Below are 14,040 nucleotides of genomic sequence, written 5' to 3'. Positions count from 1 at the left end.
ATATTGAAATTTTAAGGAAGGAAGAGCAATGGGTGACCTTCTAGCTGCAAAATATTTCCTTTGACTGGTATCAGGGTATGGCTTTCTGGGAGCAAAGTGTGGCCTCTGGTTGGTTGTTAAGGATGGCTTTTAGTAACAAAGCGTGGCCTCTGGTTTTCAATGGCAAATATGAATTAGACTGAGATGATTAAACACAGTTCTATTTTCAATTCATTTTTCTATTTCTCTTCACTATTATAGCTTGCATATTTAAGATATACATGATATTGTGGAAGATATATAGATGATAAATTTATTTTATTTGCTTGCTTGCTTGTTTTTAAATAATTGACCATTTCAATAACCCACAGTTTTTTCCATTTTCACTATGGTAGAGGAAACTTGAAAGGTCAAAGGCCTTAGAGTAAATTGTCCTTACACTTAGTTATGGCTTTGGTTTCAGAGTCCATCCTCGACAAGTTCATAAGTTCTAGGGTAGGGACATGAGGATTTGAAATGTTCAACAATCTACCGCCATACCACCCTGAACGCACCCCATCTCATCTGATCTCAGAAGCAAAGCAGGGTCAGGCCTGGTTAGCACTTGGATGGGAGAAATGTTCAACAGAATACACAGAGTTACAAAAGAAATAAAGAAACATAAGTTAGTACAGAAAGAAACTCAGTGAAAACTGAATATTGAATCTACCCACATTTATTTTTCATACACTTTTATATGCCAATATAAAAGGGGTGGAAGAAGGCAAAAGAAAAAAAACCTGTTTTAACATGACACAAAGAACAACCAGAACAGTTACTAGAGACATCAAGCCATTATTTCCTGAGTAAAGTATTTTGATATTTTGGTCAGGATATGCAGCAAATATACCCCAACTGAGTATCCTGTAAGCAGCCACTTCCTATGTCAAACCTCCTATTTTAAAATGAAGGAGCAGGAATAGGCTTGAATGTTCTGACCTTTGGTCAGGTTGGAGTGGAACCACCTCTATGGTCTTAAGTCAAGATTTCTTGTTTGTAGCCTCAACTATTGCCAACAACTTTGAATGATTGAAAATAAGTTCAAACTCTCTGACCTTTAGTCAAGGTGGAAAAGACTCACACCTGATATGCTCAACTATGTTCATGGCAGCATTGTTTGTAATAGCCAGAACCTGGAAACAACCTAGATGCCCTTCAACGGAAGAATGGATGAAGAAAGTATGGAATATATACATATTAGAGTATTACTCAGCAGTAAAAAACAAGGACTTCTTGAATTTTGCATACAAATGGATGGAAATAGAAAACACTATCCTGAGTGAGGTAAGCCAGACCCAAAAAGAGGAACATGGGATGTACTCACTCATATTTGGTTTCTAGCCATAAATAAAGGACATTGAGCTTATAATTCATGTTCCTAGAGAAGCTAAATAAGGCGAATCCAAAGACAAACACATAGGCTGCCTCCAAAATTTGAAAAACTTGAGGCTTATCAACAGAAAATAGAACAAGAGTTGGGACTAGTACTTTTTAAATTGAAACAAAATTGCTTGCTTTCTTAATCTGTAAACTGGAAGAAGAAAAAATAGCACTTGCAACTAATGTTTGATTCTTTAACCAACATAAACACACAAAACACACATTATTCATTACAAAACACATGCAAAGTACAATACTTAAATATTTTATATTGGTTTGGTTTTGTAATGATAGACTTTACTGTCAATTAATTCTAAAATGATCTCATTTTAAAACAAAATGCTAAGGTACTAACCTATTTTCACATTTAGTAATATTTTATTCAGAATAAACTATATGCCTGACACTTTCCTGTACACTGAGAATTCCCCAAAAATGTGAGAAATGTGATGGTGTCTCTGCCCTCAAGGAGACTGGTTTACAGAGGAGAAAACAGAAAATAATTAATCAGAAGAAATACATAGTACTTAACTAGCGTCTACAGAGAGAGAGAAAATAGGAAGAGAGTGAAGCAAGCAAGCAATCAGGAGGAATAAGAGGATAGTATGGCCATAAAGAGCTAATTTTTGTACAGAAAACAAAAAGCAGGTGAGGCAGTAATAGGAAGAATGCATCTCAGCAGAGGAAAAGAAAGGAAAAGACCACGAGATAGAAGATGACCTTGCAAGAAACAAAATGTCAATTAATAGATGTAAGAGAATATTTTATATAAAACTTTCCAGTTCAAACTATTTACTGTAACTCCAACAGAAATCCAATTGGGTTTTAGCAGAATAATACCATCCAAATTATAACTTAACAGGATTATTTTGATTAATAAATTATAATAAGTGAATGGAGTAGCTTTAGATCAAAGTTGATCTTGTAATAACCCCAATGAGAGACCATGTGATTTTAAGGAGAATGGTAGCTGTGTAAAAGGTCCAGTTCTAGGTATGCTTGGAAGGTAGAAACTAGGTTGTCAATAAAACTGTCAAGAAATATATGGAGAAATAGTTACAGTTGAAAATGGAATATTTAATTGATGTCTTCTGCAATCTCATGCATATTTCTAACATATTCTGGTCATTCTCCTTTCCTCAGCCTCTATTTTCATCATTCCACATTCACCAACCACCTTTCCTCCCCCATCATGTCCTCATTTTCCTTTTCATGTGTTGTTGCTTTGAGACTCACTAGGTTTAACCAGGGCTGTGTGCAGGAGCGAGAGTGGGGAACTATCTATTGAAAGATGAGTAGTTCATCACTGGTTACACAACTGTGAACAATGAGTTCACAGACATGCCAGCTAACTAAAATGGTAAAGGTTACAGAAATGGATGCATAAGCATAGCATTGTTGTTTATTTGGGAAAGTGTTTTTGTTGTTATTGTTGTTCCTTTAGTTTTGTTTGCTCAGGTTTGGGGAGCCATATGAAGGGCTTGTTTATAACATGCTCAATTAAAGATGCCTATTAAACACTGAAAGTGGAGATGTCAAGTAGATAATTGGAAATGCAAGTCTGAATTGATAGGAGAGGTCTTTGAGGAAGAAATGAATTTGGGAGTCATTAGCATATAGATGAGGAAGAATCAACAAAGGCAATAAAAAGAGAGGTCAGGAAGTTGGAGGAAAACTAGGTGAGCTGTATTCTGTAAGTCAAGTGAAGAAATCATTTCAAGGAGAGAAAAGTAATATTGATGAAAGTCAAGGAAGTTGAAGTCTGAAAATTGACGGCTAGAATTAGCAATGTGGGATCAGAGCCTTGAAATGGGTCGAATTCATGCTATATTGTGTTAATGCAACAAGAGAAAAATGTTAACAATATATCTGATTAGGAAGACAGAAATTGAAGATGATGAATGGAATTAGTTATCTTCAGAAGATACACTAGTAAAGATAAGAGAGAAAGAAATTACCGGAGAAAAACTAGGCTCTAGATTTTTTTTTTAAATGTTCATGAAGAAGCTCAGTGATAGAGCACTTGTCTAGTTTGAATAGGCTGTCGATTTGCTTACCCTTCACTGAAGAAGTTCATATATAAATTAAGAGATGTAAAATAATTCTTGTCTTTATCTAGGAATGAGCCATTAAGAACAAAAAAAGTACTGATTTTGGAAAAAGAGGAATTAAAATAGTTTCCTTTAAGATCTTGGTCCAAACACTGGTCCAAGACTGGACTATCAACACTGTCCAGGAACTTGTGAGAAATAAAAATTAATTTGCTCTTGCTACAGCTAAGTCAGAACCTGCTGTTGGTACCTAGGAATCTGGACCTTAGCAAGTGGCTGAGAGATTATGACCGTAAACTGAAAGGTATTGAATGACTTCATGAAATTGGGAAGGTCAGTTTAATGTAGGAGCACAGGAATGTATCTTTGACACAGGAGATGCTCATGCAACTCCACAGAATTATTTTGTAACTGGTATTTTCAGCATTTGATGAATCACATTCAGTCCTTCTCTTCTACATGGTGCTCAGATATTAGGAACTTGATGGCGCTCGGTAAAGTTGTATTGTTCTTTATATTTATGGTTGTGAGCCCAGCCTTTAACGGCTGAGCCATCTCTCCAGCCCTTTGTTTTCTTCAACAACGGTGACTGAAATATATGACTGTGTGTCTGAAAAGCTCAACTCAGTCTGTGAAGTTATATTACCGTGATTCTTTAAACAGCATTGTCCATTCAACTGCTCTTTTCAGCCAGTCCCAATGTAATCATTCCATACAAACCACAGGCATATGTATTGAATGCGTGACATGTTACAAACACTGGCAAATGTCTTCTTTATTTCAGTCCTTTGAATTCCCATTCCACACAGCCCTTCTCCATTTTACAGAGTATAATATGTAGATTCAGAGCATTAATGTCATCTCACTAGCACTAAAAGTGCCTTTTAGTACTGCAGTAAAGAAAGGGCTGCTTCTAGGCCTGATGCCATAGCCCTTTGCATCTTAAGTCTTCTATTTGATGCTTTTCATATTCCAATTTAACTTGCTTATCCCTTGTCATTTATTAAGTCCATTCTAGTTTGGTTCTTATTTTTTAGCCAATCAACATGTACTTTTAGTATCTGCTTAGGCTATAGTTCCCAGAAACACACACATAGACTCATGCAAGCATGTATGCATGCATGCACATGCTTACACACACACACACACACAATAGCACCCAATGGTCCCCAAATTAGGAAACATATTTTGAGAATTAAAGCAATACTAAATGTTTACACTACAAATCAAAGGAAAAACTTCCAGTGATAAAGCATGCCAGTGTTATATGAGATTGGCTATAAGTCTTTCCCTTAAAATAGATTTACTTATTAATTATTTATTATATAGTTCTTTCATTAAACACTCTCTGAAATAATAAGACAGGCTACCATTTGAAAAACTAATGAATAAACATATTAGTCAATAGATTTCAGCATTCCATGCACCATAATTTTTGGTTCTAGATTTTATACTTATTGATTTGTTATGAGATGATAAAAAGAAAATAAATCTGTAGTTAGGTTGTATTTTCTGTGAGATGGTTGCGCTGGAAATTATACTTCCTATTTATATGAACTAGAGAACATTGTGTTTGTTAACTTTTAATGACATGCATAAGTAATAAATTTAATGGTTATCTTTAATTAAAGTCAAAATAAAACCCCAAGTAGTTTTAAGACTGTGATTCACTAACTATTACATTTTTTTAAGTCTGCAATCTTCACACAATATACAGGTTGTGCGACCTTAATAATTAACTCTTTCCTGAAATTCAGATGTGGACTCATCGCCGTCCTGTAATTCTCTGTAACACAGGTGACTCACATTGGGTGTGGGACAAGAAATTCAGTCTTGTTCCAAAAGCCTTGATCCTGTCTCTATTTCTCATCCTGATGAACCATGCCCATCTTCCCATTCAAACCTAGGATTGCTGGTGGACAATTTTCCTTCACATCTCTCATCTGTTGCATCAACTAAGGGCTGCCACAAATCCAGTAAAATCCTTATCAATGCCACTGAGAGTTTCTTCTTCTGGTATCTCACCATCTCTCTCCTAAGCAATGGGACTATCACTCTAAGTGACTTTTCCTTGTCTCCCATTCTGATTGTTCTCTGTGCAGCTTCTGCATATCTACCCTGAATCCTAAACATGCCAGTTGTATTTCACCACATGGAAGTAATGGCATCACGGCTTTGCCTTAAACCATAGCATTGCATACAAGATAAAATTTAAATATATTTGGGTGGTCCTGAAGTCTTGGATCTGACTACAGTTCCTGTTTCTTGATGCAGTTCTGCCTATATATTCATTATCACTCACACTGTCCTGTGGAAATTCTAAAACCAGGGGGTTTCTTCTCTTAAACACAAGTTGCTAACTTCTACACAGAAAAAAAAAAAACTAGCCTTCATTTAAAAACTAGAACTAACTTTTAAAATGGAAATAACTTTAATAGGTAATGAGAGTACTACAAACTATTTAGGTCTTTGTAAATTGAAGTTATTTTAATTTCTTACAATTAATAATCATTATAATTTGAGCTTTTCTACTTCACTGTGGGCAATTAAACCTCTTGTAATAACAACATATTTCAGCTTTTATGCTGTTCATAAACATGACTGAATCATACACTTGGACTATTGTTGTTTCTCAGTATGCAGGTTCACTTATTTGCATCTCTGGGAAATAGAAAGTAGCATTCCATTTGTGTTCCTTTTGTTATTTTCCCCTTTCTTTGTAATGTGCAAATAAGAGCCCATTCTTCTGTGATATTCAATCCTATATTCTTCTAAAGATGTTATTATTTTGTTGACTGATAGTTCATTAATGAGTACAATTACCATCTGCCACATTGCTTCTTAAATTATCCCATAATTGCATGTGTATTAATTTTCAATTGTGGATATTAAGCTTTGCTAAAATTACCCTCTCCTTTATTAAAGCTGGTTGAGTTCCAGGTGTATTTTCAAAACATTTAGATTTCTAGAGCTACTTTGTAGTCTTACATTGTAAGACAGTAGCACTAATGTAAAATGTCACACTGCTTCCCTTGACTGCTATTTCTTGCTACTTTGTACATAGACAGATTGCTTAATCCTTATTGATCTCTCAGATGGCACGGTTTTTGAAGGACAAAAAGAAATAGTGCTTGGTTTTCTGGGTGTGATTTTTAAAACATAAAGACAAAAGGAAATCATTTGGATAAATTTTAAAGAGAAAGGAATATTAACTAGACTCCAAGCTAATAGATTCAAGGAACATTTCAAGACTCTTAGCATCTACCCCACTTTAAAGTTTCTTGGGGGTAAAGCAGACACAGGCTTTAAATAAGCATCTATTTCAACTTTATTAAACATTGTGTTTGTCCTGATAATACTGTTGAAATACGTACACACACACACACACACACACACACACACACACACACACACACACATTTAGCTAAAAATATTACATACAACAAAGAGAATTAGCCTAAGGAATAACAATGATGTTTTTCTTTTCTCTGACTCAACTCTTTCCATTTTATCTTAATTCCTCCCTATTTCCTCTAATGTACTTTTTCATTTTTATTTTAAAATGCATAAACGGATCAAAAGAATGCAGTGGTCTCTAATTTGTCCCACCCAGAACCTGAGATTGAGATGTAACCTGTTTATCATATCTACAGAAAGAATATCACAAAACTCCACATAATATTTGAATTTCAGAGCTGGAGAGGGACTCAGCCTGAAAGGATGCATTTTATAGGAAACACTAAAACTAAAGAAGTTTATGTCACCAGTCTGACTCGCTGCTGACAAGTAGGGAACAACAAACAGATTCTCACAATTCCTGCACCCATTTTTAATAGATCACACATTCTTGCGGGTCACGGTTTTCAGTACTGTTCTGTGCGACTTCACAAAGTGAAAATAAAGCTAATGAGGTCTGAAGTAGGACTGAGAAGCTCCAAAGGAGAGTGGAAAGCGTGGGCTCTCAATGGCTAAACTAGAAATAAAGAATGCCAGCAACACAAGTTACCCTTGAAGGCTGGCTCTTCTGTCTGTTGGGGTGTGAGGGTGTAAGGTGCCTAGGGGCGACATTCACACCCTCAGTAGCTGCTAATCTTTGCCTGTGGTTTTAAAGTGAGGACATTCATTTTGGGCTGCTGTTTGAACAAGTGATCTCCTGTTCGCTCTGCATGATCATCTTGGAAATTACTCAGACTTTTTTCATGCCCCTCTGAAGGCACTCTGGTCTTGCCCAGAGAAATCTGTATAAATTAAGTTTGGCGTTTGAAATGTGCACTTTGGCAGAACCCCATTTAGAGGCTTTCAACTTTGCTATGAATGATAAAGAAAAACTGATTATACACAAAACCCAGAGGAGACGACTTTGTTCACAGAATCAGTGCAGTGGGGCTGGAAAAGCTCGCTTTCTCCTGTCCTCCAACCTCTCTCTGCTCTGAGCATTAGGAGGAACCAAACCCTAGCAAGAATATTTTGTTTGTCTGGCAAAGTGTCCTAGAAAGGTGGAAAAGGAAGGCAAGGCACTTGCCATGAGGGTGGGGGAAGGAGGTTTCCAGATCAGCCTGGTGATTAGAGTTGGGCTGTTGATCTCCTTTCATGCTGTAGATGTGGCTGGCTGCAGTCACGCCTCCCGCTGCCAGCCGGGCTCCGGGCTCCTAATCAGTCACTATGAAAACTCATTAGCTCCACAGCAATGAGTGCTCCACTGCTGAAGCTTGGCGCTGTGCTCAGCACCATGGCAATGATCTCAAACTGGATGTCCCAAACCCTCCCATCCCTGGTAGGACTGAACACCACAAGGCTATCGGCTCCAGATACCTTAGTAAGTCACTCTCTTGGGTTTGGCCGTCTTGGGACGTGGGGTGTATTAAAATAGTGGGCGTTGTGAATTTCAAAGACTGGGAGTCTGCTGCTCTCTTCATTGGTGGACTTCAAAGGTAGAATATCTGTGTGATAACTCTACACTATGGATATTTATGAAGACTTTAAAGTTACACCAAGAAACGAGGGAGAGGGGATTGCTACGGAATTAGCTATATATATATATATATATAAAAAGAAGGCTGGTCTTATTAAATTCTTAGGAATTTTATGTTTTAACCAAATTAACGAGATCTGGAAGGATTCCTTACTATGCTTTGGTTCTCACTATTTTATTTCGTGTGCTGTCTGAAACCTTTGTAATTTTTCCTACAGAATAAACTATAGAGAATATTCTTCTTAATATGTTTTTACCACAACAGGCTCTTCTTTTGGAATGCAATGCCTATGACAATTTCTAATTAATTCAGGCAGAGAAGGCAACACCTTTTAAGCATAAATGAATTATAAAACGACCTCAGCAAATTAACGCTGGCCAAAAAGATATTTTAAACAACTAAAGACCGTGAACCACAGAAAACAAACCCAATAAAAAACTTCTTCTTTCTGTATTATTTAGTATTCCATACAGAAATTTCCTGGCATAAATCCATCTTATATAGTCTTCACCTATATAAAATTAATAAGTCTTAATCCTTAACATATTTTAGTAAAGCTTTCTCTAGTATTTTGAAATTAGGTGTGTTTAACCATAGTCTTAAATATTTTAAGAAAAATATAAATTAGTAGTTTTACAGATGAAAATGTAAATTTTCAAATAAAAGACATATTCTAAAAATTGTCCTGCTATCAAATAAAGTATTCAGAAAAATGTAATATTTGAAGTTTCTATCTTGTACATCATTGTAGTGGAACATGCCAAAGAGAGAAGCCCTCCATTATAAGTATTGTTTGTAGCTTCTAATAATAACTTATCAATCAATGAACAATTAACTGTATACTCTGACTGAATTACATAATTTGCCAGTTTATCCCAGTATGGCAAACACCAGCAAAGTCCATGAGATTCAGAAATGACCTACCTTCCCCATCTTACTTCTCGAGAGTCCTTCATGGCACTTTAGCTCCTTTTGGGTGGAGTCTCTCCATAACCTGCCTAGCAAGGCCTAGCAGCAGAGTTGTCAAGATGTACAGCCATACAGACAGAATATGTAATTAATGCACATTTATACAACAAAATTTTTAGTTATTTAATAATTACTGAGCCAAATGTTTCCAAAGTTCAAGGTTTTCTATTTTAAAAAAAGCACAGTTGTCTAATTAGCACTCTTAGAAAGATGATTGCTAACAAATAGTGAGTTATATATCAAATTTGACATATTAACTATGGGGTATAGACTCTTTTGCATGTATAGGCACCAACTTATATGTTTTCTACTGTTATTAAATGAAGAGAACCAAATTTCCAAGAGTCATACTTTTCTCTTTAAGAATTTTAAACATGCTCTTAAGTTTAAAGTGAATGATGACTGGTTGAGAATTTGTCTATCAAATATGAATTATTGTTGTAAATGTGGGTACATCCAAGTATATCAGTTCTTGTCTGTTCCTCCATGGCAAACAAAAGCAAACAGAAAAGTGTATAGAATTCTAAATGTCTCATATGGCTCATCTTTACACATCAGTAAATGGTATTCTAATATTTTCTGAAATGAAGAAATATTAGATTATAAACCTATTTCATCTTATTTGATTCTTTAGTGAGAGCTAATGTCTATTGCTTAATTATTCAAACTGATTGTTCGTACCTTAGAATCTCCATGATAGAGAATGGAGGGAATCAGTACATCTTTAGAGAAATAAAAAATGTTGATGCGGGGAGGTTATATCAGAACTTTGTACCTGCCTGGCCTGGCTGTGTTCACAATATTGTTTATTTATTTATTCACTCACTTCTTTACACTGTAAATCAATTCTTAGACAATATGTGCAGAATATTTTTTCAATTAAAACTGGAAAGGAAATGCGATGTGTGAAAGAGGTTATAGTTCAAATCTCTGGCAGGAGAAAACACTTGCTGGGCTTCTACCATCTGCTTGCTTCCCACACAATCAAACCCTTGCCCCAGTGAAGACACTGTACAGAAACCTAGAGCTCTGGAATTTAATCTGAGTTCTGAATGAGATAATCAACCATCCACATTCTACAATGGGACAGCTGACTCAAAGTATGCACAAACCCAATGGGATTTCTATAGTAACTATATAGAACCAAACCATAAGACCACACTTCTGCCCAGCGTAACGTGTCTCCGGGATCTCACCTGCTAGTCCTTAGCCTCCATGGCTTCAAGTGTCTATAGAGTTCACACTGCCTTGCTCAAACTGTTTCTCATATTCCTGGACTTTTCTCTGTTTATCTCCTTCCTGCACACCTACATCCTCACAATTTAAAATATGTTTACTCATTTCCTTGACCTCACAGAGTAAGAAAAAAGGCTAAGTAGAACAATTTTATATCTACCATTCTTAAAGTTATTGCAATAAAGAAGAAAAGAAACTCCTAAATGGCATTATAGACATCGAGGGAGAAGTAAAGGGATTTTCTGACCAGGAGGTTCCCCCCTATCACTTTCAAATAACTCCAGAAGAGATAACTACTTCTGTTTTCACATAGCTTTCTCTCAAGATGATTCATTAGATGAAGGAGATACACTTCTTCGGTACAGTACTCACAGCTAAATGTTATGGGTCAGCTGTCTTATCAGTCTTACCCTTTTGTGTTCTATCTCTATGTTAATCAACATGAATGAGATTAACCTGCAACTTTGTAGAAATCACACACATACACCTGCACACACCCACACATACATAAGTCTCAACTGTGGTTCATGATTGCACGTCATTGTAACAGGAGAAACAAAACAAAGTGCAGAGCTTTGTAAATATTATCACAGTTTCTCTTAAAAAAAAAAAGACAATGGTTTCAAATGACCTGAAAATGAAGCAAGAAAGTATGAGTTTGAAATGTTAGGAGCCAATTAAGTGGGCTTGAGCAGGTTCCTACAGATTCGGAAGTGTGTGATTGTTTCAAGAGTTCAGGGAGGTTTCCAGTTCAGAGGATTTTGCCTACCAGGAACTAATTAAATATAACCAATTAAATACAGCTCTTTAAGTCATGAAGTCCCTCTTGTTTTTCTTTCAATAGTGATACCATTCTTAATTTTTTTGCTTGAGATATTTTTCTTCACACTGGAGTGGATCCATGGCCTTTGGAGAAGCTGGGCGAGTCTGCCTCAGGTCTGTGAAGGCTCAGGCCCCCTCTGGCACGTCTCTCTGATGAAAAGTCACTTCCCCTGGATGCTGAGCTTCTGAATAAAGAATCCCTCTCCTTGTGGAAACTTTACCAAGAATAACCTGGGAAAGAGCAATTAAAAAAGCAGAGAGTGTTCAGCAGATACTGTTCTCAAACAGCCAGCCCTACTGCTGTGGGAGGAAGGGGCCTTGAAGGGACCTATGGGCATAAGCCGTTTGTTTGTTATGCTACAGTTTCAGACATACATCTATCTGGCTTCTCTTCATAGGCAACTACTCTGATACATTGTCAGCTTAAAGTTCTAGAATACTATGAAACACAGCGCCGGTAATCCTCCAAGGAGCTTACCCTAAAATAACAAATGTGGTTTTATATTTAGAATGATAATGTGTAGTTTTATCAACTATTGTTGATAAGGGGGTGTTTGGGGTCTGTTCATTTTGGGTTGGTAAGGTAGGAGCCCAGAGCCATGTACATGCTACTATTCGTCACACTACCTTTTTTATTTTTTATCTGACTTTTCAAGCTTCCAAAACCTAACATCTGTTACGTGATGGGACAAATAAAACAAATTAATGAAAGATGATTGAAAGCTCAAAACAGCAGATCATGAGAGTAACAGAAAATATGGTCATTGTCTTCCATAGAAGCATCATCCAAAGAATGGGAGTAGAGTTATTCTTATTTGACTGTCTGAAGCAAGTAGAGACAAATGGGAACATTTCCAAAGAGAGAAAATTTCAAGTCCTAAGCTCCAGTTTCCCACAGTGGGAGGGCTGCACTTCAAAAACTTGAGTTCTTATCATGCAGAGGACATTTCACTGGATAGAAAGGAAGTAATGAAATAAAACTTCTATGGACCTTCCCAACTCTCAACTCATCGGGATTTACAAGCAACATAGACAGAGTCGACCACCCTAAAACTGATGTTTTTGCTGTTTCTATTGTTGGTTTTATTTTCATGGATAAAGGTTTTGTTTCCCACCTTAAAGCCTGGAGGTTTCCTTGAATGAAGAATACTTACTTATTTCAGTCCCCAAGATTCTTATAATAGCAAGAAATCTGCCACTGAGTGACATTTTTATTAACACATTTTCCACAGCGTAGCTTCCAGCGTGATCTCTCAACCTCTTTTTAATTCTTGCCCTCACATTTTCCCTTTCTTTTCAACCAAAACGATTAATATGCTCCTCCTCACTTTACTATCTGGAACCAGACGCATCCTTAGATAGGACTTTTGTGGGAGTTTTCATCATTCAGATAGCATCATTTTGAAATCTAGGTTTTGATGGAGGGATGTTTTTCTACTTTACATCTCTATAGGAGTTCATGCCTACTAGGTCAGCTAGGGTTCCTGGACAGGGGATTTTCGAGGTCAAAGAAAAGTCAGAAGAAACAGAAGACAGGATAGAATCAGGAGGTCTGTCTGGTCATGCTGAAGCAGCCAATCAGCCCCGAGTTTACTTTAGAGTTTTCTTATACAAAAGCAGAACAAAGTACAGCACAGACGATCAGTCAGTATCTAACCCCAAGAACATTCCTGTCCTTGACTGAGCAGCCTCCTTTCCAACATGTACTTGCTGCCCGGAAGCACCCTTCCTTTCTGCCCTGATGTTCCTAAGGTTTGTCGTAAGAAGTATACTGTCTGCTATATACAGTGTTCTTTTCTCACTGGCTAAATCAGAAGTCTCTCATAACCCTCAAGGTTAAAGGAAAAAGCAGAGCAGGCATGATTGTACTCAAGTGACTTCTTTAAATCAGAAATTACTCCAGATGGAAACTGAGTCACACATGGGCTCCCACACATCTCCCATGTCAGACCCCACTTTTTGTATTTTGATCCCTCATTTCTTTCTTCCTTGGTCTTTTTTTTGTGTGAAACACCTACAAACTGAGCATGAGAAGCAAAATCTATCAATATTCAACCAGCCAACTTACTTTTATTCAAAGGTGTAGGATTCTTTTATTGGTCTTCTATGTTGCCTGGGCCCTGGGAATGACTGCAGTCCCTTTTGTGGGAGTAGTGTATTTGCTCTTACCTTGCTGCTTCTCTGGGGTCACGGTGGTCACATTTAGACAAAAGGTAATGCCCTTGCCTGCTGAGAATTAGCTGCTGGGGGATATGTTTCCTCTACAGTCCTGCATTGGACTGTCAGTACAGGAAAATAGATGGTCTCTTTGTAGAGTATGAACGTAGAGAACTCTGGGTTGGAAGTTGCCAAAAACATACACTTTCGTAGTAAATGGTGACTTGGAAAAAAATGCTCTATGTTCTTTACTTTGTGGCTTCCTTGTAAACTAAAACACTGCTCTATGGGCAATTAGTTTCAAAGAAATGAATGTAATTACAAGAGAAGGGATTCTATAAAGAAACCTTACTGAAATGCAATGTATTTTGATCTTCTTTTCCTGCTTCTCAGGATACATCTTTCCTGACACAAATCTCCATGGTTCAGGAGAA

At 36.9% G+C, this 14,040-nt stretch overlaps 1 protein-coding gene across 3 annotated transcripts in view; it reads left to right on the top strand.

Moving 5' to 3' along the window:
- Positions 1–14,040, top strand: part of Olfm3 (olfactomedin 3) — a 191,517-nt gene that overhangs the window by 141,559 nt on the left and 35,918 nt on the right. Inside the window, exons 1-2 of one of the 3 annotated variants that reach the window (XM_041657290.1) lie at positions 8,137–8,290; positions 11,271–11,277. The exons of the other annotated variants lie outside the window; for them this stretch is intronic. Coding sequence (XP_041513224.1) covers positions 8,137–8,290; positions 11,271–11,277 — 161 coding nt within the window. Of the gene's footprint in view, positions 1–8,136; positions 8,291–11,270; positions 11,278–14,040 lie in introns of those variants that run through there. 3 annotated transcript variants of the gene reach the window in all.

The sequence above is a fragment of the Microtus oregoni genome, unplaced genomic scaffold (genome assembly GCF_018167655.1).
Source record: "Microtus oregoni isolate MIOR12 unplaced genomic scaffold, Mior012 000000F_ref0000247, whole genome shotgun sequence".
In the NCBI taxonomy this organism is placed as follows: Eukaryota; Metazoa; Chordata; class Mammalia; order Rodentia; family Cricetidae; genus Microtus; species Microtus oregoni.
This window is presented reverse-complemented; position numbering and strand designations above follow the sequence as displayed.